The following is a 23,142-nucleotide window of genomic DNA, read 5'->3' as shown; positions in this document are numbered from 1 at the left end:
GTACACCCCACCCCACACACCATATCCCACACTCCACCCTGCCCTGCAAGGTTCCCTGCACAGCACCACCAAAGAAGCAATGTCACCTGGGATAGAAGTAATTTCTCAAGCACCTCAGATTTCCTGCCTCTCTGGGGTGGGTGCCATTCTCTCTGGGCAAACTTCCTGGGTGGTTTGCTGCAAACTGTGGATGAAGGGTCACAGACCCAACTGTCTTTGTTGTCAATGAAAGAAACTGAAGGGCTGGGGTATAGTTCAGTTGGTAGAGTGTTTGCCTGCATTTATGAAAACCAGGATTCAGTCTCAAGAACTACGAAAGACTTAACCCACTCGGATGGTGGTATATGTTGTAGGAACTTTAAATCCTGGCCCAGGGTTTCTACCCTGCCTTTGGTTTATTAAGTTCCTGGATTAAAAAAAAAACACACACAGCCTTTATATTTACAATAAGCTTTAATCAGCATAAGAGCTGGGCAGCTGCCTAGCCTCTGTGATATTAGAATCTACTTTCCTATCGATACCCCAGAGTTCTTACTTACTACTTAATATGTTTCATCTGAGCTGCTCTTAACTCTAGTTGGCCAGCCCTCAGGGCCATGTTTTTATGGTTCAGCAAACCCATGGCGGTTGCTCCTTCCTTCTATCATTCTCCTCCTCCTCCTCCTCCCCCTCCCCCACCCCCAAGTTTAGGAAACTAAACCCCACCTATGTCTCTTCTGCCCAGCTATTGGCTGTTGGCATCTTTACTCACCAATCAGAAATAATTTGGGGCAGGGTCACAGGGGCTACGAGCCGACTCTAAGGGGCTGCACTTAGCATTAAAATAAACAGTAAAAGACAAAACCTCAACACTTAGTCCTAGCTTTTAGGCAGTAGGGCAGGAATCATTTTTGGCTCCGTTACGAGTTCAAGGACAGCCTAGAACATGTGAAAATTTGTGTTTAGGAAAGAAAAGGAAAAAGAAAAGAGAAGAGAAGCCGGGCGGTGGTGGCGCATGCCTTTAATCCCAGCACTTGGGAGGCAGAGGCAGGCAGATTTCTGAGTTCAAGGCCAGCCTGGTCTACAGAGTGAGTTCCAGGATAGCCAGGGCTACACAGAGAAACCCTGTCTCGAAAAAACCAGAGAGAGAGAGAGAGAGAGAGAGAGAGAGAGAGAGAGAGAGCGCAATGAGATGGCTTGGTGGGTAAAGGTGCTTGCTGCCAAAGCTAAGAGCTGAGTTTGATGGCTTGAACTCACATGGTGGAATTCAACTGACTCCTCAAAGTTTTCCTTTGAATCTGAGGCCCCTTAGAGCATAGAGGTATAACTCAGGGGTAGATAGAGTTAGTGTGCATGAGGCTTTGAGGTCCGTCCCCAGTGCCCCAAACAAAAGACAGAAATGGAGCTGAGGCCCAGGAATTTAAGATACAATAACTTCATAACTTAGGTCTTGGGATGTAGGCAAAATTGCTTTTCCTTTTTGTTAGAGTATTTTCTTGATCTTATGTTTGTAGTATGCGTTTGTACATATTCTGTGTAGGAATGTATGTAACTTTCATGATACATATGAAGGCTAGAGGTTGATATTGGGTAATTTTATTTCTAATTTTGTGTAGAGGGGTACATGTGAGTGCAGGCAGGTGCCCAAGGAGCCCCACATAACCCACAATGAGCTGCCCAGTGTGGATGCTGGGACTCGAACTTGGGTCTTCTACAAGAACGGTAGGCATCCTTAAACACTGAATCAGCTCTCCAGCCCTATCGACTTTTTTTTTTTTTTTGAGACACTGAACCTAGAATTGACCGTTTCAGTTGGATTGGCCAGCCAGTAAACCCGAGGGCTCTGTCTGTCTGCCTCTGTTTCCCCGGCCCTAAGCATTGAGGTTATTTGTACACGCCACCACGCCCGGTTTTTACACGGTTTCCAAATCCAGTAAGTCCTCAAGCACGCCCGCAGGCCCCAGCGAGCCCGCTCCCCAGTATGAGTTATAAGAGGGTAAGAAGGTAATTGTTCTTCTAGGTCTAGGTCTGCCAGGGATGCTTCATGACTGGTGATGGACAAGTGCGTAAGATACATTCCATAGTGAAACTGTAGCACCCAGCCTGAAGTTCAGAATGGCTACATTAATTTTATAGAAATTCACTGAGCTATAGATACAGACTAGCTCTGGTTAACTTTGATGTGCTTGTTTTATTTAAAAGATTTTTTTGTTGTTAAATAATAAAGGTTATAAAATTAATTAAAATTAAATATGCATGTCTATATATATTTTATACACACACATTAAGTTTACTGATTCTTTTCTCATGGGCTATTATGATAATAAAAGATTGCTTTCCCAAGTAGACTGACCCAGATAATTTAATCTCAAGAACTTCAGTTCCTTAGAAAGACTCCCTGGGGGGGTTGGGGGGGGGGAGAAATGACTTAGATGAAATGTTTAACCTACACTTTCTTACTTGAATAAAAATCCAAATCATATACAAAAAAAAAAAAAAGAAAGAAAGAAAGAAAGAAAGAAAGAAAAAGAAAGAGAGAGAAGAAAGAAAGAAAGCCAGCCAGCCAGCCAGCCTCCCTGGACTCAGGTCAGGCCACATTCCTGCTGTGCAGTCTGCATTTTCTTATTTGGTCATTTGAACCCCTGTAGCGTGAGTCTTCAAGCTAAGCCCATAACGGATACTCTGTTTCCCCAATGCTTGGCCCAGGACCTGACATCCTGGGTAAATAAGACATTTACAGTTTCTACCCATGTGGTCCATTTTGCTGGTGGACAGAGAGCTGATATGGACATGTGACTGGAGTGAGCGCCAGCTCTGCTGGTTTTCAAAAGTTTCAAGTAGTCAAGCCAGGCATGGTGGTGCACACCTTTAATCCTAGTGCTCAGGAGGCAGAAACAGGCTGTCTGTGAGTTTGAAGCTAGCCTGGTCTACATAGTGAGTTTCAGGACAGCCAGGACTGTGCAGAAAGATCATCTTGTCTCAGAAAAATAAAACAAAACTGTACTTTTATTTCCTGAGTATTACGTATGAATACCACATGATTGCCGGGAATCCGAGGACGCCAGAAGAAGGGCTGAATCCTCTGGAACTAGCATTGCAGATGTTTGTGAACTCCACGTAGGTGGTAGGTGCTGGGAACTGAACCCAGGTCCTCTGCAAGAGAAGCGAGTGCTCTAACCACTAAGCCAGCCATTGCTCCAGCTCCATAAAACCTTTTCAATTAAAAAAGGAAAGCGGGAGTTATTGACACAGCTCCGTGGGTAACGGCTCTTGCCATGCAAGCTTGGTAACCTAGTCCAATCACCTGAGCCCACATAAAGATGAGAGGAGAGAACCAACTCCACAGAGTTGTCCTCTGGCCTCTGCACGTACACCAAGGCAAACGTACCACACACACTATATAGACACATACACTCACGCATACACATACATGGCCAAACACATACAATAGTAGTGAATAAAAACATTTTGTTAGCCGGCCGTGGTGGGAGAGCATTGGAAAGACTCCAGAGACAGGGGTAATAGCAGCTGGGGACCCCTTTCCCTCCTGCAGGGCCCTTGTGCAAAAGCCTGGCCCCTGCCCTGGGCATGCTGTTCCGTGCCCTGCCATGCGACAGTGAGCTAGCGAGCTATTGTCTTGTTATCCTGCCAGCACCTGTTGTGAAGCTTCAGTTGTCTGGAGAAGAGCAGGAAGTGGAAGGGGATCCTGGCCTGACATCACTGGACGCAGTGACGCCATATTCTACGGGTGCTCCTTGCTGTAGCAGAAAGGGTCAGCATCCTGAGGCTCCATTATGTGTTGATGATAAGTGTTCTGTGGACGGCTCAAGGGTCAGGGTGCTTGGGAGGTAAGTTTGAAGGTAGCCGTCAGAGTAAGATCTTACCTCAAGCCCATGCTCCCCCCAAAAGAAGGAAAAGCATTTCAAAATAGTAAACACAGAAACTCTGCCTGGAAACTGTAGCCGATGTGTTTATAAAAAGATGAAGGGGAGAGAGGATATGTTCTATGGAGGTGTAGTCAGGTATGGGGGAAGGGGTGCCTCCTCGGGCCCATGCTGAGGGACCAGTATAGTATAGAACAGAGTTCATTCAGGGCATGGGGAGGGGAATTAAGAGGGTAGCAGAGGCACAGAAAAGTGAGCACATGGAGGGGGGGGTGGGGAAGGGAAGAGAGAAGGGAAGAACGAGTGGGAGAGGGAGAAAGAGGGGGCAAGCATCCCTTTTTGTTTGTTTGTTTTTCGAGACAGGGTTTCTCTGTGTAGCCCTGGCTGTCCTGGAACTTACTTTGTAGACCAGGCTGGCCTCGAACTCAGAAATCTGCCTGCCTCTGCCTCCTGAGTGCTGGGACTAAAGGCGTGTGCCACCAAGCATTGATGAATCTTAAACATTTGAGTTAGAGGAGGCCCTTCTGCTCTAGTGCGTGTTGGTTCATCCTCTCCTGTGATGAAGGCAAAAGTGAGCGGCTGACGGTTGTACCGAGCCAGGTGCCTTACCTTCGCTATCTCAGTTAATTCAGTCATCTTCCCTGGAGGGTGGGTTGACTCATTTTACAGTTAAAAAAAAAAAAAGGCAAAAAGCCAAACCCAGACAAAACTCACACACATCGACAGGGGATGCCAGTCATCCAGTGTGAAGTGAGAACATTTTTGATGACAGAAATTTCTGGCCCTGGTGCTCAAGTTTATCACTAATACATGGCACTTTTTGGCTATTTGGCAGACTGGAGGCCACCCATCGTGGGAGACATCAGTCACGTGTATTCTTTTCTCTTCTCTTCTTCTTCTTCTTCTTCTTCTTTTCTTCTCTTCTTCTTCTTTTCTTTTCTCCTCCTCCTCCTCCTCCTCCTCCTCCTCCTCCTCCTCCTCCTCCTCTTCTTCTTCTTCTTCTTCTTCTTCTTCTTCTTCTTCTTCTTCTTCTTCTTCACTTTATTGTAGAAAGGCAGAGAGAAAGAGAAGGTAGAAAGAGAGAGGCCAGCCACGTGGAGGGAAGGGGAGAAGGAGAGCTAGAAATGAGAATAAGAGGTAAGAGCTTAAGAGAGCTTTTTTTTTTCTTTTTTGCTACAAGATTTATAGTCAGTGGTAGCCAGTGTTTGTGGGGAAAGATGACCATGTTGAGCCTGTGGGCAGCATGGATTCTATGGACAGACTCCATCCATCAGGATAAGCTGTGCGATCCACCGGAAGTCATCTGTACCCAGTCTTTGTCTCACCCAAAGACACTCAGAAAGCGCGTTAAACCAAAGTTGCGAACAGCAGGGCTCTTGTAGATCTGCACACCTAGAGTGGTGTGGGCTACAGTAAGGGCCCAGGACAGGGACATCAAGGTTTGGAGCTGTGCCTCTCAAACCACACAGCACCTATGGAACCAGGAAGGTCATCTGGATGGCTCTTGTGCGCCCAGGAGCACAAGCTGTTGAAGATGGGCTTCCATCAGAATCAGGAACTTTGAAGGCGTCCCTCTCAAGACTTCCCTGGCTGTGATGGTGTTTGATCTACCTGTCCTGTCCACTCTTTGGTGCTAATAATCATTGCCTCTCTCTGACCACAAAGCTCTTAAACACGGCTGCGCCATCTCCAGGGTGGCCAGTAAAGGGTGAACAGAGGAAGGACCATGGTAGGGAGAAGAGCTAAAGGAAAAGGTTGGAAGGGTCTCTGGTCAGAAATCAAGGTCCTCTCAGTAGGACCACTAATATTATTTTGTGGTTTTTCAGTGCCTGGGGATTGACCCTAGAGCATGCTGGGTTTATTATTGTATATGTATATATAGGGTGTTTGTGTGTGTCTGTGTCTGTGTGTGTATGAGTGTGTGTGTGTGTGTGTGTGTGTGTGTGTGTGTGTGTGTGTGTGTGTATGTGCGCGCGCACCACAGAGTACACGGTGGGTGGCTCAGCAAACTTCCTGCAGTCAGTTCTTCCTTCCTACCATAGAATCTAGCTATTGTACTTAAGTCATCAGTTTATATAGCAAGCGCTTCCCCCAAGCCCCCACTGAGCCATCTTGCCAGCCCTAATTCTTTTTAAAACAAGGCCTTTTGGTGTAGTCAAGGCTGGCCTCCAACGCATAGTTCCCCTGTCTCTGACTCCCAACCGCTGGAATTACAGGCATGTGTTAACCATGCTTGCTGCCAGGACTTTGACTTCTGTTCTGATTGAGATATAAATCTATTGGAAAGGTTTTTTTTTGGGGGGGGGGAGAAGTTAATCTGAAAACCATATTAAGTTTTGTGTTAGATTCCCATCACTAGAACAAAATATTTGAGATATGCAAAGGGAAGGAAGGGCTCGCAGGGAAGTGTCAGAACATAATTCCAGCACTCGGGAGGCAGCAGGCAGGGGCCTCTCTGTGAGTTCAAGGGGAAAGGTTTGCTTTGCTGGATGGAGGTTTTAGCCATTTAGCCATGGTGGTAACTATGTCTTCTCTGGAACCTTGTGGGCTAGATGAGAAAGGCAAAGAGCATGTGGTAGGACAAGGCTGTTCAGTGTGTCTGTTAGAAACAGGCTCTCACTCTGTAGTCTTGGCTGGCCTCAAGCTCATGACCCTTCCGTTTCAACCTCCAGTTGCTATGATGGCAAGTCTGAGCCACCTGATCCAGCTTAGGAGCAAAGCTGACTTCATCCTGGCAGTGGGGAGGCACAGAGAAAGAATAGGGAAATAAATGGCCAGGAACTCAGTAGCTGGCACAAAGGAACAGCCTCTAGCAGCCTTGCTTCTGTCCAGAGGTTTCCTTTCCCGGGAGCACCAAGTGTCGGGGACCAAACCTTTGACTCATGGACTATGAAGAATGTCAGGATGCAAACTGTAACAAGCTGACTGTGGTGCCACAGCAGAAGCAGAGACCAATACGTGACCTTTGGGATAGCTGAGTGTGGCCTTGAACTCCTGATCCTCTTGGCTCATCTTCCAAGAAATGACTGTTGGTATAATCCTGGAAAAACAGAACAGTAGCCACCTGAATGAAGAGAGTGGCAGTCAGGACGGCTTAGACCCTGGGTGTAGCTTAGTGATGAACTCCACAGGGTGTATTGAAAGTTAAATGTATGAGGGCTGGGGGAAAGGGCTGGCCATGAGAGCCTGAGCCAGGGTTCCCAGCATTTCTAGCACCCACATAAAGCAGGGCACAGCAGCACGTGTCAGATGTCCTAGAGATAGGGGACTTGCTGGCCACCAGTGTATCCAAATCCAGTGAGAGACAGTGCTCAAAAATAACGTGGCCTGGTGTGTAGGTACATGCCTAGAATCTCCGCATTCAGGAGGGAGAGGCAGGAGGAGCTCTGGGAGGCTAGCCTGGTCTACAGAGTGAGTTCCATGCCAGATGTGGCTACATAATTATATATGGAGATTAAAAAAAAAAAAATGGAAAAGAAGACAGCTGATGTTACCCTATGGCCTCCGTGGGCATGCATTATGTGACCAGCTCCATATGAGCTCCACATTCAAGCATATATATATTTGCATACACCACACAGACACAAAATCTTCCTAAAAGTGGCATGAATGAGGTGCCTCCAGTGAATTTTTTTTTTGACCCAGGGAATTTAGACGGGGGGGAGATTTGAGGAAAGGACTCTCCAGATCCCCATTTTGGATTGAACCTCCCCCTAGAATGTCTTGGGAGGGAATGGTGGCTGTTGTCTGGCTACTTTCCCAGATCACTTTAAATACCACATAGTCTCTCTGGCTCTGTGTCCTGGTGTCTTAGCCTGGTGTCTTAGTTAGGGTTTTACTGCTGTGAATAGACACCATGACCAAGGCAAGCCTTTCTTTCTTTCTTTCTTTCTTTCTTTCTTTCTTTCTTTCTTATTTATTTATTTATTTATTTATTTATTTATTTTTCGAGACAGGGTTTCTCTGTGTAGCCCTGGCTGTCCTGGAACTCACTTTGTAGACCAGGCTGGCCTCGAACTCAGAAATCCGCCAGCCTCTAACTCCCAAATGCTGGGATTTGGGTGCCACCACCACCCGGCTAAGGCAAGTCTTATAAAGGACAACATTTAACTGGGGCTGGCTTACAGGTTCAGAGGTTCAGTCCATTTTCATTAAAGTGGGAGCATGGCAGCTTCCAGGCAGGCATGGGGCAGGCAGAATTAGAGTTCTACATCTTCACCTGAAGGCTAAAGCAGAAAACTGACTTCCAGGCAGCTAGGGTGAGTGAGGGTCTTAAGCCCACACCCACAGTGACACACCTACTCCAACCAGGCCACACCTCCTAATAGTGCCACTCCCTGGGCCAAGCATATTCAAACCGTGACACCTGGCATGCACCCAGGATGTTAAATTCCCTGCCTTAAAGTCTTGATATAGGTGCATCCCCCTCTCTGCATGCCCTTTGTCCCTGCTCTGTTAGTCCCAGGAACTCCCCTGTCAGGCCTCCCTTGGTCCTGGCCATCTCAGTGCCCACCACACTACTGAAAGGACTTCCTCTTGCAGTTACCGAGACCTTTTCAATGCGCTCTAAGTCTCCTCCCTCTGTTCCAGATCACCTGTTTCTTTCTATAAGCAACATTCCTAGGTCATCTACCTTGGAGGGGTGTGTGTGTGTGTGTGTGTGTGTGTGTGTGTGTGTGTGTGGTCTGAATGTTAGGTAATCTTCCTGCCTCCACCCTCACTCCCACCCCAAATGCTGAGATTATAGGCATATCCCACTTTATCGGATTTGAGAAATAAATTTGTGTGGTGATGGCACATACCTTTAATCTCAGCACCTGGGAGGCAGGGACAGGCATATCTCTGAGTTCAAGGCTAGCCTGGTCTACAGATCGAGTTCTAGAATAGCCAAAGCTACCTAGAGAAACTTGTCCAAAAAATAAACAAGCCCGGCAGTGGCGGGGCATGCCTTTAATCCCAGCACTTGGGAGGCTGACACAGGCGGATTTCAGAGTTCGAGGCCAGCCTGGTCTATAGAGTGAGTTCCAGGAAAGAGGGCTATACAAAGAAACCCTATCTCGAAAAACCAAAACAACAACAACAACAAAACCAAACAAAAGATTGTTTCTCCCTCCCCCCCACCCCAAAGAATTTTGAAAATTTCCCATTGTCTTTTGTCATAGGAATTGGGAAGAACGTGGTGTGTGAGAAGGCAGCGACATCCATGGACGCCTTCCGGATGGTGACCGCATCTCGCTACTACCCACAGCTGATGAGCTTGGTGGGGAACGTTCTGCGCTTCCTGCCTGCCTTCGTGCGCATGAAACAGCTCATTGCAGAGCACTACGTGGGTGCCGTGATGATCTGCGACGCTCGCATCTACTCCGGGAGCCTGCTCAGCCCCAGCTACGGCTGGATCTGTGACGAGCTTATGGGGGGCGGGGGCCTGCACACCATGGGTACCTATATCGTGGACCTGTTGACCCACTTGACTGGCCAGAAAGCCGAGAAGGTGCACGGGCTCCTCAAGACCTTTGTGAGGCAGAATGCCACCATCCGTGGCATCCGCCATGTCACCAGTGATGACTTCTGTTTTTTCCAGATGCTCATGGGTGGGGGGGTATGCAGCACAGTGACCCTCAACTTCAACATGCCAGGTGCCTTTGTGCATGAGGTCATGGTAGTGGGCTCCGCAGGGCGCCTTGTTGCCCGGGGAGCTGACCTCTATGGGCAGAAGAACTCTGCTGCACAGGAGGAGCTGCTGGTGAGAGACTCTCTGGCTGTGGGCGCAGGGCTCCCTGAGCAAGGTCCCCAGGATGTCCCACTGCTTTACTTGAAAGGTATGGTCTATATGGTTCAGGCCTTGCGTCAGTCCTTCCAGGGGCAGGGGGATCGCCGTACCTGGGACCGCACCCCTGTCTCTATGGCTGCCTCATTCGAGGACGGACTGTATATGCAGAGCGTGGTAGATGCTATTAAAAGGTCCAGCCGGTCTGGGGAGTGGGAGACTGTGGAGATGCTGGCAGAGGAGCCAGATGCCAACCAGAATCTAAGTGAAACACTTCAGCGGAACAACCTGTGAACCTGCGCATGCGCGCTTCCTCCCAAGGGCCAGAGGCTCCAGGGAGGGCACTGGGACCTGGGATTGGCTGTAGCAGAGACACGGTGTCGTTTTTTAAATAAATCAGCTTGGGCCAGGGTTAGGAGCCAACTGAAGGTGGCCAAGGAAAACACCCATCCATCCATCATTGATTCCTCAGACTTGCCTGGGGACCCCTAGCTATGACGCACCTGCTGTCATAGCTTAGGCTAGCAGTGTGTGCAGGATAGAGCTGTAGCCTGACCCCTTGTGGTTCTGCCAGTGAGCAGGGCCAATGAAGATCAATATGGGCTCTTCAGGCTGAGTTGTGGTCTCACAGGATGAGAAAACCCAACAGGAACTAGCTTGGTTGAGTCCTTAGGGTAGATGGCAAGAAACCTTGCCTGTTGTGGACCAGGGCATCTCAGGACTGGAGAAGGCGGTGACAGGTCATCCCTTAGGGATCTTCCCCCACCCTCCCATTCGATCTGATCTTTTCAGCCCCCTTGCAAGCCCTTCCAAGAGAAAAGGAGGTTTCTGTGTTATACATAACTCTGGGGGGGGGGGGCAACTTGGCAGAGAGAAGACAAAGGGGAACTGTAGAACATCTGAGAAATGTCAGTAAATAAGTCAGAAAAGAACTGACATCATGGTGTGTGGTCGTTTGTTTGGGGTTGGATTTCTTTAATAATGGAAGGCTTGTTTATGGCTGTAGATCTGTTGTTGTTCTCCCTTCTTCACGAGCTCGAGCTCCAGAGCAGCTATGAGAATATGGCTCCCAAACGCTCTCCAAATATCTGCAGCAGAGAGGATATGAGGCTCCCTGTTAGGCTGCTGCCAAACCTGCCATTCCGAGAAGACAGGATGAGAGCCTGGGGACCCCTAGCCTGGATGTCATGAGAGGTTCTTTTTATTTTATCTGTCTGTCTGTCTCTCTGTCTGTCTGTCTGTCTGTTTGTTTGTTTGGGACAGGGTTTCTCTGTGTAGCCCTGGCTGTCCTGGAACTCACTCTGTAGACCAGGCTGGCCTCGAACTCAGAAATCCACCTGCCTCTGTCTCCCAAGTGCTGGGATTAAAGGCATGTGCCACCACACCTTGCTCTTTTTATTTTTTAAAGATTTATTATATATTTATGTGTCTGTATGTGTATCTATGTTTGTGTGAGCTCATGAGTGCAGGTGCCCACAGAGGCCAGAAGATGGCATCAGATTTCCCAGTGCAAGAAGTGGGTGCTGGGAACTGAACCTTTAACTGCTGAGCCATCTCCAGCCCCGCGGTTCTGTTATGGAAGCTGTGGTGTGGCTGGCTCCAGGAGAGCCCTCGGGAGGAGCTTAAGGAGGAAGGGGCCTGTGCCACCCTTTGGAACAGGTTTAACTGGCACTACTTGAGTCAGCCAGCAAGCCACCAGCTGTGCTTATTAACTGGGACAGGTCGGAGCTGGGTGGGGACTTGAAGGTGGAGGATTCGGCCCCTTTTGTTCCCCTTGTCATCTGCTGGATTATGATGTCTCAATGAAGCCTGTTCTTTCTTCAGATTTCCCCCTTGTCTGGGCTCCTTGCCAAAAAGGCCTAGGGAGGCCTTCCTCTTCCTCTTCCTCTTGGCCCAACTTATAGAAACCATCGGACCTATGTCCCCGTGCTGCCCTGATTTCAAACATCGTCTCTGTGAGGCAAAGTAAGGTTGGAATGTTGTTGCTGGGCTGGCTCTCCAGAGTAAACCATGTTTAAGGCCAGCCTGGTCTACGTAGCAAGAACATGTCTCAAAGGAAAACAAAATCTATGCCTATTGTCTCTGACCAGGGGAAGCAGAGGCAAAGTTACTAGGTCGGGACTTTAGCTCCTAACCTTAAGGTGCCCTTATTCCAACCCTGGGGAATCTTCTCTCAGAAACCTAGGCATTCATTGACTTTCTGCAGCAAGATTCAGCCTGGCTTGAACGACGAAGGCGCTGCACAGTGCCCACCCTCAGGAAGCTAACAAGACTGGCCATTTCTAGCCCACTCAGCTCAGCTCCAGCTGCCCTTGTATATTTAATTAATATGCCAAGATCCCGCCTAAGTTGAGGATGTCCAGGAAGACCAAAGCTGTACCTGTGAAAAGTGTTTTTTGCTGACTTGGAAATGTTGGGTAGGTTTTAGAGATGTTCGTGCTCAGAGATCGCCTCCCAGTGCTGGAAGAGGGGGTAAGTAGACATGGGGCGGGACTACTATTATGAAGACACAGGGACTTTGAGGGCACCTCTCAGAGTCTAGATCTAGACCCCTGACAACTTCCCACCTCCCTGGAACAAGAACTTGCAGTCACTAAGAATGAGGTGAGCTGAGCCTTTATGGCCCAGATGGTGAGAGTCCCTGAGCGAGTGAGCCAAACTAGTTCTAGACTTGTCCTGCAGCGCCCCCTACTGGAAGAAGGCAGCAGCTTTTAGGTAGAAGTTTCTTCTGAGTTAGCCCTTTGATAGATCCCAGCCAGATGAGAATTTCCAAAATGCCTGTTAAGTCTTCAACCTCCGGAAGGGGGTTGGGGTGGCTGAGAGATGGTTCAGTGGTTAAGAGCACCAGCTGTTCTTCCAGAGGTCCTGGGTTCAATTCCCAGCACCTACATGGCAGCTCACAACTGACTATAACTCCAGTTCTGGGGATCCTACACCATCACACAGACCTATGTGTTGGCAAAAAAACAATACACATGAAATGAAAATAAATAAAATTTTTTTTAAAAAAGGACTGGAAAGAAGGCTCAGCGGTTAAGAGCACTGACTGCTCTTCCAGAAGTCCTGAGTTCAATTCCCACCAACCACATGGTGGCTCACAACCATCTGTAATGAGATCTGATGCCCTCTTTTGGTGTGTCTGAATACAGCTATAGTGTACTTACATATAATAAATGATAATTTTAAAAAATTTCCACTTGAAAAAAGGTCTTTGACCTCCAAGTAAATCTAGGCTTTCTACTCACAAAGTCATGATACCCGCTTCCGACCTCTCACCAACAGCTCACTCCTTGTTCTTTGCTTCATAAGCAATCTCTCAACAATGTCAGACTATGAGAGAAGCAGACCCCCAAGACACCACCAATCTGCACTCGAGTGACAGAGAACTCAGCTGTCTTACCTCGGTCATCCCCGGATATCTTGTCTCAGGCACTCAATATTGGCTGGATGTACAGTGTCACCTTTGGCCATTCTCCTGATTGGTGGGGCTTTGTGATTGATAGTCTGCATGGTTACAGACTTCTAGCAAGAAACTGTTTTCTTCACGTTTTAAACACAGTGCATGTACAGAAGCAGATAGGCAGCAAGACGTGTGAGGGCAAGGCGATTATTGTGATGCTCTTTTGCAAGGCAACTAAGATGTGGCTCTCAGCATAAAGAGATAACATTTTATCCTCAGTCTAGGCTACAGTAGAGCTTGGCTCCTTCCTCCCACTTAAGTCTCTTAGGCTACAGTAGTTTATCATAGGACTCCCGCTTGTTCACACTCCTTCATGCTTGTGCAGCCTGAGTCCCTCCTAGCCGTGTTCTCTGCTTCCACTACACTAAGCAGCCCTCCTGTGGGCCTCTTCCATACCCAGACTGTTCTGTCCCTGGGTGACCTCAGGCCAGAAAGGCTCTCCAGGAACAAAGCTTCTCTAGGTATTGCTTCTCCCTAGGGTAAATGGCACTCCCAGTCTCATCCATGCCCCTCCATGAGCATCTAACCATAGCAATGCTTGTCCCATTGGCTGCATTGGAAAGATGCTAGGAAAGCAGACCACACCCATTATGCACCATGCTAAGTACAGGACTGGGCCTCAGGAATTGTTCTCTAAGCATAAATATGAACTGTCTTCGTGGTACTAGATCCCTGCCGCTCCAGCCCTGGAGAACCGAAAGAAGAAATGTTGGTACGCTTGAGTCATGCATGCTACAACAGACAAGAGTCCCTTGGTTCATAGATGCTGTAGAACTCTGCACAGGACAGGACCCCAGAGTTTACCATAAAGCCATATCTGCAGGCATCTACTGAAGTCATAAAATAAGGAAGTCAAACTCAGTTGTCTAGCTCTGAAACATTCCAAATCATGAGTGGTCATCTCAGTAGGCAAGCTTGTGTCTGCATGGCCCGGGTAGACAGTATCACCTGATGTGATCATTGGCAGGAGGCAGATGGAGAGACAAATGTCCTGACATTATAGCTTGTCCGTGACCTTGCTGTGGGCCAGAAAGCAGCTAGAGAGGCTTGCAATGGAGGGAGCAGCCTGGAATGATGGTAGGAAAGTGGAGCACGTCCATTCTGCCATGGCCTCTATCACCCCCATCCAGTGACCAGAGGCCATGCATGAGGTGGTGGCCTTTAGATGTTTTTAGCTGCTCTGGTCCTGTCAGCCTCTGTATCTTCCTCTACTTTGGCCTCCATGCCTTGAGGCCTTTGAGCCTTTGATGGGAGCCCCCCACTAGGTAGGGGTGACCCAATGATAATCTAGGGGTGCACAGTCTAATGAAAATACAGAACTCACAGTAAGAGAGGGATCAAAAGTGCTACAAACTCAGGGCAATGTAGTGCTTTCTGACTTAGCTGAAAGAGGGTGTGGTGTGGTGTGGTATGGGTATAGTGTGTGTGTGGTGTATAGCGGGGTCATGCATGTGCTAGCCAGGTAGAAGGATGCAGGAACAAAGGAATAGTAGACAGGGAAAGCCCATGTAAACAATGAAAGCAAAAAAAGGCCTGGTTGATCAGGCAATTCCACACAGCCAATAAAGAATTTCAAAGCAGCCGGGCGTGGTGCACGCCTTTAAACCCAGCAATCGGGAGGGAGAGGCAGGTAGATTTCTGAGTTCGAGGCCAGCCTGGTCTACAAAGTGAGTTCCAGGACAGCCAGGACTATACAGAGAAACCCTGTCTCGAAAAACCAAAAAAAATAAAAATAAAAAAGTTTCAAAGCACCTGAGGTAAGAGCAAAATGCTAGAGGGACAGAGACATCGAGAGTGCAGGTACTCTGTGTGACAGAGACATCAAGTACTTTAGGTAAAATAGGATTGCGGCATGAATCTGTGAGGTCAGAGACCACAGGCACAGGGAACTTGAGGGTCCTACCCGGAGATATCTGAATTCCAGGCCCAGGTGCTCACCCTCTCAATAGAGAAGGTAGACTCCCTTGTAGGGAACAGGGTTAGTGGTGACACCAGGATCTTAGCTCAAGACAGGAAGAAATGCATTTAATGTGGAAAACTAGGTTGAAGGTTTTGGAGGAGCAACAGTCTTGTCTCCACAGATCAGTCACTCAGCTCTTTCCAGAGAGCTATCTCTGGGGTGAGGCAGCCATCCTCCAGGGAAGGCCTCATAGCTCCAAAAAGTGCATTCGTTTACCACCGCTCATCACCCGGGACCACCTGTGGGCAAAGTGCAGTCTGGCTGCTCTATGACAATGAGTAGAGAACTGTATTTAGAAAGTATTTTATGTACGTGAGTGTTTGGCCTGGTGCAGGCAGGGGCTGAAAGGGTGTTAGATTTCAGGAGGTTTCAGGAGTTAGACAGGAATGAGGCATTGCAAATTGAATCTGGGAAATCCTTTGAAAGAGCAGCAAGTGTTCTTAGTTTTTTGTTTTGTTTTGTTTTTGTTGTTGTTATTTTGAGAAAGAGGGTTTCTCTGTGTAGTTTTGGCTATCCTGGTACTTGCTCTGTAGACCAGGCCGGCCACAAACTCACAGAGATCCACCTGTCTCTGTCTCCTGAGTGCTGGGTTTAAAGGTGCCACCACTGCCCAGCTTAGCAAATATCCCTAACCAAAGCCGTCTCTCCAGCCCTCTGCAAAGTCAGGCCCAAGTCTGGCTCACCTGCTACAGGTGTGCAAGACCACACCTGGTTAGTAGGAAACCTTCAGACAGAAGAAAGCTGAGCCACACCGAAGACTGTCGGGTCCAGGCCAGACGCTGGGACAAAGCAGAATGCAGGCAAACTGCCTGGAAGAGGGTTAGACCAGCTGAGGTACCTGGGCAGGACACTCTCCACTTTCCTGTTTCGCTACCTTCAGACTATACAGTGTGCTCCAGGTTCCCATCTTTGTCAGCTGTCACTCATGCTAGGATGAGCTTTGGTGATGCAAACTGTCTTTGTGTGATTTCTGCCCCCCACCAAGTCACCCCATTAAGTCGGGCGTGGTGGCACAGGCCTTTAATCCCAGCACTTGGGAGGCAGAGGCAGGCAGATTTCTGAGTTTGAGGCCAGCCTGGTCTACAGAGTGAGTTCCAGGACAGCCAGGGCTATACAGAGAAACCATGTCTCAAAAAAAAAAAAAAAAAGTCACCCCATTAAAACCCATTGTTTCACGGAGTCAGACTTTGGTGGTCTGTGTACTTTGGTCTGCCTTGGACTCCCAATCTGGGGTGAGTAGACATGTTCTCTGACACAAATCTGGTAGTACTCAGGAATCCGTCATTCAAGGTCCCCACTGATCCACACGACCAGCCATCCTCCTCCCTGCTCCCCAACCTCTTTCCCAATGCAGGCATCATATTTGAAGAATCACATTCTAAAAGGGGGGAAATGTTTATTTTCAGTGAGCGCAAATTCTCAAGTGTAGACAAAGACTAAAATTCCTTCCTCCACCTGATGGCTTAGGCCGATGGACTTAGAGCCATGGTTTAGGCCTAGACCAGGGGTATTCTCAGTGGCTAGATGGTCACTTGTACTGAGGGGATAGAGGGGGCACAAGAGGGGCAGCACAGACACTCAACATCTTGTCGATATCCACTTGCGTCGTCTTATCCACCTCAGCCTTGAGGCTGCCACTCACCCTCAGACTAGACAGACCCCCAGGCTCCTCTCCAACCTCCTCTACCAGAGGAGGAAGATTATGGGTCAGTGGCACTAACGGATTAGGGCAGGGTAAAGCAAGGCCTAAGCCCAGCTCACCTGCCACGGGCAGCAAGGTCTGCAGCTGCAGCTGTTCCACGCCCGGCTCCTCGGGAACCAGTGCTAACTCGGCCTCAGGCTCTACCTCGGGCTCCCTGTCCCCGTCCTCCTCCTGATTCAGCTCTGGGTTGCAGTAGTTGATGTATTGGTACAGTGGCCGCAGGCGCTGGGCTTTTCCTGCAAGAACCCAAGGCAGAGCAAAGGCTAGAACACCAGGCTGTGCCATGTCAGCCTCAGAAGACAAAGAAAACAAGAGAAGAGCCCAGGGACTGCCACTCACGCTCCAACCCCAAGGTCTCGGCGGCGGGTGCGGATGCGCTGGCCACAGCGGGCGGCACAGGAGCCCCGCCACTCTTGCGTTTCTTGGCTTTTTTGTGCTGTTTCGAGGACAGTGAGGATTCACTGTGGCTGCCTTCTGGCTCCTCCTTCTTCTGCAGCACCCCCGGTGGCAGCTCAACTTCTGACCTAGGATGGACATGGTGCTTGGCCCTGGGAGGGCTGGGGAACCCAAACCTGGGACAAGAGGCCTGAAAGAGGCAGGCTTCAGTCTTTGGTTCCTATATCTTGAGCCTAGGGCTTACCCCTGCCTGTCCACTAGAGCTAGTTAGCTGTCCATTTCTTAGACAGTGAAGCTCCAAGCCCAGTAGAGGCTCAGCATTTATGGTAGCTCAGTCTCCTTGCAAGATCTAGAAGTCCCAAATCCATACCAACCCCCCAGCCCCCAAGTTCTAGAGTTGGGAGTGAGGGGTATTGGTCAAAGACAAGAATCTCTGCCTTGAAGGAATGGGGATTTAGGAATCTCCGGGCATAAGACCCACCTTCCCAGCCCTTCCCTCCGAAAGCCCTCTCACTTTCTCTTGGGCCCATGAGCTGGTCTCACGATGGATGACGTAGGCTTGGGTCCTCTCTCCTCTCCTGCTTCCACCCCTGCATTGAGCCCTTCCTCTCCCACCTTTATTCCTTCCTCCTGGAGCTCTGGCTCTAAGCTGTGCCCCACGGGACACTTGTCTTCGCCTGGGCTCCTGCAGGTCTCATGTGCCGGCACCAGACACTCTTCTGTTCCTGGACACTAGAAGATACACATAGGTCATTGGGAGCCGATGGCCAGGCAAAGTATTGTGGGGATCAGTTATTCAAAGCCCAAAGCTGCTGCAATTGGAGTACATCTCCCTTGGTTGGGGGGGTGGTGGTGTCTCCTAACTACATATTGGCCACAAAATATGAAGGTAACCAGCTTAGGCCTCTCTACTTGTAGGGCTTGGCCTGGCAGTTAGAGGGTTGGGTTACCTAGAGTCCCACCTCTCCTGCCCTACCCCTCCATCTCCCGAGCTTTGAAATGCCCAAGTCACCTCAAGGCTCTCTGCAACCTGGGCTAACCCTACTGCTGCCCCATTCTGGGTTTCTGGCTGCCTCTTGGCCCCTTCTGAGGCCATAGGCTATGAGGAATCAGTGCATCCCTCGACAGTTGATCAGAGAAAACCTCAGGCCCAGAGCGGGGCTGGACTGGTACTCAGTGCTGGTAGGGGAGACAGGTTGAGAGGTAAGGCTCCTGTTGAGACCCGAGACTTAGAATCACTCCTCATCTGGAACTACAAACCCCAGAAGGCTGTTCGCCTTAGTCATTTGACCCCTGACCTCAGGAAGCCATTTGTTGCCAAGCAACAGCAACTCCTACCGGCTTGCAACAGTTGGCGGTAAAACTGCTCCAGTGAGAGCCCTCGCTGGGGCTTGGCGGGGGAGGGGCGGCGAACCCCTCTGGGCAGTGGGCTAGTCGCGGGGCGGTGGTACAGTCTGCGCCTAGAGACGGGCGGTCGTCGAGGGGTGGGGCTCGGTGATGGGGGCTACCGCGGGGATGCAGGGCTCGGGTGGAGGGTGGAAGCACCCGACAGGGATTAGAGGGGAAAGTTGCGCAGCGCAACAGGCCCTGGTGCACTGTTGCAGGGCTGCGGTAGGATCATGTGCGAGGGCCCGTCCCGCATCTCTGGACCCATCCCCCCAGACCCCACTCTCTGCCCGGACTACTACCGGCGGCCGGCCTCGGGTGAGTTGCGGGGTGCCTCGGCGGGGCGAGTACCCCGCCCCACCCCTGAGCACGGCTTTCCACCGCGTCTTGCTCCTCAGCCCAAGGACGCCTGGAAGGAAACGCGTTGAAGCTGGACCTGCTGACTTCAGGTCGGGACCTGGACTCCAGTCCTCCTCGTGGCCCTCGCATCAGGCCTGAAGCCCGAGAGATCCTAGAGCGTGGCCAGCGAGGCGTGGGGGACGTGCTGCTGCAACTGGGGTGCATCTCCCTCGGTTCGGGGGTCTCTCCTAAGAGTAAGTCCTTGCAGACGGGGTATTGAGGCATTCTTAGGTCAAAAGCAGAGATTAAAATAGGGTGCTTCTTAATTGCCTTGAGCCCATGCAGTTAATGTTCTTTTCTGGGTCTTAGTTTCTCTAGCATAAAAGAAGGGCAAAATACAATACCTCCTGGCAGGATCAGAGTCTATCCTTCTGCAGAAAGCCCTCGCTTCAAGCTTTCACACCTTGATGGAGCATTGTTTACTTAGTGCCTACTTTGTGCCAAACCCTGTAGCTGTTAGGAAAACGGGGTTAAAAAGTATGGGAGTCGTCCCAGGGTAGGGTAGTATCCAAGGGAGGCTTCCCCTTCTCTGAGGAGAAGAGAAAGGGGTAATGGGGGGGGGGGGATTTGGCACAGGCAGGACTGGGAGTAGAGGGGCTACAATTGGGATGTGTGAATTTAAAAAAAATTGGCGGGGGGAGTATGGGAGTCACAGTTGGAGGCAATGAACAAGACAGGCCATGTGTATAATATACACGGTGATTAATGGTATGCTAAATCATAAAATGTAGAAGATAACCAGGAGGGTGACTGTGGAAGGGAATAAGCTGATAACTGTGCTGTGGGTATGATGTCTAACTTCCATGAAGAGGCCTTGGTTGTATTTAAAAATGTGTGTGTATGTGTGTGTGAACCCAGGGCCTCTCTTCTACCAGACATCTCCCAGATTGTCTGAGAGGTCTTTCTGCCAAGGGTAGGGTGTGAATCTATATTCGATCTAGTCCGAGGTGCATGGCCATTTGGTAGGGCTGTCCCTAGCAATATTCCTCCCTGCACCCTTCCAGGGAAGAATCCAAAGGACCATGAGAAGGAAAACTTGAGGCGGATCAAAGAGATTCAGAGGCGCTTCCAAGACCAGGAACGCAGCCGGGAACAGGGTCAGCCTAAGCCACTGAAGGCACTGTGGCGCTCACCCAAGTATGACAATGTGGAGTCTCGAGTCAAGGCCAGGATGAAGGTATCTGTCCCAGGGAGGCAGACCTATCCATCTTGGCCAAGGCAATTATATCTGATCTAACTTACAGAGCATGTGTGTGCGTGCGTTCATGAGTGCGTGCGTTGGGGGAGATGGTGATCACAAAAGACTAAGACATCTGGGTGGACTTTCTCTGGGGAGCTGATGGCATCAGGTCAAGGATTAGGCTAGAGGAAGAGAACATTCCACAGAGATAAAACCCCACAGGTAGATTCTGGCATCAGAGGGAGTAGGGGCAATGGGCATAGTGGGCATAATTCAGTTTGTAAGGGGGAGAAGCAGAAGGTTTGAACAGAAAGCCAGCAGGGTACATATCTGAAAGAACTACCTAAGTTACCTAGTTACATGTGATATTGGAGATGGAATCGTGAGACACATGCACACTAGGTACTCATATAATATACCCACGACCTTCCTGCTAACTCATTCTCGGTTCCCCTATCTCTGTGTCTCTGTTTCACGCAGCCCAGGCTGACCTCAAACTCTTTGACTTTCTTTTTTGTTTTGTTTTTGTTTTGGTTTTTTTTTTTTTCGAGACAGGGTTTCTCTGTATAGCCCTGGCTGTCCTGGAACTCACTTTGTAGACCAGGCTGGCCTCAAACTCAGAAATCCGCTTGCCTCTGCCTCCCAAGTGCTGGGATTAAAGGCATGGGCCACCACGCCGGGCTACTCTTTGACTTTCTAACTCTCCTTTGTCCACCTCCTGAGCGCTGGGATTAAAAGTGTTCACTACCACACTACTTTCTCTTTTTCTTTTAATTCATTCATGACTTCTTTGAGATTAAAAAAAAAAATTACATGTCTGTGTGGCTACATGATTGTCTGTGCACCAGAGTCCAGAGGAGGGGATGGGCCTCCTGGGACTGGAGTTACAGAGAGCTGTGAACTGTCCTGTGCTATTGCTGAGTTGTTTCCTACTCCCACCCCCAACCATACCCCACCCCCACCCCACTATCTCCACTGCTACTTTGTTTCTAGACAGAGTCTCCCTGTGTAGCCTAGAATAGCTTCAAACCCATTATGTAGCCCAGGCTGGCCTTGAACTGGCCTAATTTTCCTGCCTTAGTCTACCGGGTTTGGACCACCACTCTCAGCTCATTTCTTTGAGTTTATAGCTTGCTCTTTAGCCCCAGGCTCTCCTTGGGTTCTCTCCATCACCTATCCTGGCCCTAAACCCTTACTCTTTCTCCTTCAGCCTCCTGAGACTACGGGCATGCACCGCTATTTCTTACATTTTTTTTTTTTTTTCCTGAGGACAGGGGCAGGCAGCAGCACTTAGGTTTTGGAGGTAGTTACTATTTCTCTATCCAGGGACCCTGAAAGAGACTCAGGATTGAGAGAAAGGACAAGGTCACATGAGACTGGAATTAGGCTGGAGCATCTGTGGCAGTGCCAGGGGGTAGGACTGTGTCCAGGAAGCAGATGGATACACAGCTCTGGGTCTCACTGGTGAGCCCAAAATGTTATTGACAATCAAATCGAGGACAGTACGTCTAAGGGAGCAGCCCTTGGTCTTGGGGGCTTGGAGGCAGCCCTTTGTAATGTTCGGGTGCTAGCTAGGAGGAAAGGGTGGTAGTAAATGAGGCCGAAGGAAGTAGTAGGTTTTTTTTGTTTTTTTTTTTTTTTTTGTTTTTTTTAAGGCTGTGAAGAGACAGGAGGGGACCCACAGAGATGAGCATAGAAAAGTTCTTAGAGGAAGGAGGGACCGAAAGGGGGATGGCCTTGTGGGTTAGAACCTTAACTTCAACCTCCCTGGTTCTAATGCCGAACCGTACCCAACCTTCCAGGAGCTTGGCCCCACCTCTGTGACAGAACCTGCCCACTTTCTGCGGGCACACTCCCGCTGTGGCCCTGGGCTCCCACCATCCCGTGCCTCCAGTCCTCAGCTCGCCCTTCCAGGTCCCCAAGCTAAGGTGAGAGAGCAGGTCTGTGGGGACTTGACGACCATTTGACAGGAGTCCCGCGGGTAGAGTCGGTACAGAGGTGCAATGTAGTGCCACGGGGTCTCCACCGTGCTTGCCATGTCTCTGCAGGGACCCGGCCTAGGCGTGGATTTCATTAGTCGCAACGCCCTAGCTGCCAAGAGAGCCCCCCGGCGCCACTCCCGCTCCCTGCAGGTCCTTGCACAGGTTCAGGAACAGCAGCGCCAAGCCCAGGAGCGCTACAACGCCACGCAGAAAGGCCATGTGCCCCATTAGTGAGTAGGTCCCGTGCGCTGTCAAGTGCGGTGAGAGACCCCTGTGGAGGCTGAGAACCAGTGTGTCTTAGTGTCTTCAGCCCCGGGCCTTGCCTTCACAGCTTGTTGGAACGCAGGGACCTGTGGCGGAAGGAAGCGGAAGCTCGCCAGCGTAGCCAGCCAGACCCGTCCATGCCCCCGGGCCACACACTCATGCCTGAGAATCAGCGGCTGGAGACCCTGAACAATCTGCTACAAAGTGAGTACTTGGGCAAGGGTGGCGGAAAGGGAGCCCATGAGAGAACCATGCATCCCTACCCAACACTCACTGGTTCCGTGCCCCTTTGTAGGCCAGAGCCAGCTGCTACGTGAGCTAGTACTATTACCTGCTGGGGCAGACTCGCTGAGAGCCCAGGGTCATCGTGCTGAACTGGACCGGAAGTTGGTGCAAATAGAAGAGGCTATCAAGATCTTTTCCCGACCCAAAGTCTTTGTGAAGATGGATACCTAGTCCTTCCCCGCTTGGTACCCACCAAGAGTAACAGGGAGATATGTGTGCGGATCACCACGTGGCTGCCAAGGGCAGACTCAAGCCCTGTCATAGCTCAAAGACAGGAGCGTTGGGGTGGGCAGAATCGAAAGCACTTCTTAGTCACCAGGGGCTGCAGAAGGGCCACCAGCCTCCCAACTTCTCTGTCAAAATTAAACCTTTTGTACACAGTGGCTGTGTTCCATAGGAGCTGTCTTAGAAATGCTAAGCCCAGTGGGCCTCCTGCTGCATCACCCACCATAGGATGCCCTCCTGCCTATGTCCAGGGAAGAAGGCAGACGTACAGGA

At 49.9% G+C, this 23,142-nt stretch overlaps 3 protein-coding genes across 16 annotated transcripts in view; 2 read left to right on the top strand and 1 right to left on the bottom strand.

Annotated features, from left to right (window-relative positions):
* The window catches only part of Gfod2 (glucose-fructose oxidoreductase domain containing 2), a 44,623-nt gene extending 31,991 nt beyond the window's left edge, over positions 1–12,632 (top strand). For 2 of the 9 annotated variants that reach the window (NM_001368389.1, NM_001368388.1), the window contains 2 exons: positions 3,632–3,827; positions 9,026–12,632. In NM_001368389.1, coding sequence (NP_001355318.1) covers positions 3,782–3,827; positions 9,026–9,924 — 945 coding nt within the window. In that variant the 5' untranslated portion in view covers positions 3,632–3,781 and the 3' untranslated portion in view covers positions 9,925–12,632. The remainder of the gene's footprint in view (positions 1–3,631; positions 3,828–9,025) is intronic. The other 7 variants (XM_011248499.3, XM_006531348.4, NM_027469.5 and 4 more) reach the window with 4 other exon arrangements.
* Positions 12,633–16,430: 3,798 nt separating this feature from the next.
* 4933405L10Rik (RIKEN cDNA 4933405L10 gene) lies at positions 16,431–18,387 on the bottom strand. Of its 2 annotated transcripts, none has more exons than NM_027655.2 (4): positions 18,161–18,387; positions 17,663–17,880; positions 17,092–17,276; positions 16,431–17,015 (listed from the first exon to the last, which is right to left on the bottom strand). In NM_027655.2, the coding sequence occupies exons 1-4, from the start codon at positions 18,242–18,244 to the stop codon at positions 16,579–16,581; spliced, it is 924 nt and encodes a 307-aa protein (NP_081931.1). In that variant the 5' UTR covers positions 18,245–18,387; the 3' UTR covers positions 16,431–16,578. The 2 variants fall into 2 exon arrangements, with proteins under 2 accessions (NP_081931.1, NP_001344185.1); NM_001357256.1 differs by having other exon boundaries at positions 16,431–16,988.
* A 67-nt stretch (positions 18,388–18,454) lies between these two features.
* On the top strand, positions 18,455–23,027 carry Enkd1 (enkurin domain containing 1). Of its 5 annotated transcripts, none has more exons than XM_006530544.2 (8): positions 18,455–18,505; positions 18,753–18,852; positions 18,933–19,127; positions 19,938–20,110; positions 21,916–22,041; positions 22,162–22,325; positions 22,427–22,563; positions 22,655–23,027. In XM_006530544.2, exons 2-8 carry the CDS (start codon positions 18,768–18,770, stop codon positions 22,813–22,815), a joined length of 1,041 nt encoding a protein of 346 aa, XP_006530607.1. In that variant the 5' UTR covers positions 18,455–18,505; positions 18,753–18,767; the 3' UTR covers positions 22,816–23,027. The 5 variants fall into 5 exon arrangements, 3 of the variants coding, with proteins under 3 accessions (XP_006530607.1, NP_938041.1, XP_006530606.1); NM_198299.2 differs by having other exon boundaries at positions 18,468–18,519; positions 22,655–23,024; XM_006530543.1 differs by lacking the exon at positions 18,455–18,505 and adding an exon at positions 18,526–18,632.
* Positions 23,028–23,142: the final 115 nt, after the last annotated feature.

The sequence above is a fragment of the Mus musculus genome, chromosome 8 (genome assembly GCF_000001635.26).
Source record: "Mus musculus strain C57BL/6J chromosome 8, GRCm38.p6 C57BL/6J".
Lineage (NCBI taxonomy): Eukaryota > Metazoa > Chordata > Mammalia > Rodentia > Muridae > Mus > Mus musculus.
This window is presented reverse-complemented; position numbering and strand designations above follow the sequence as displayed.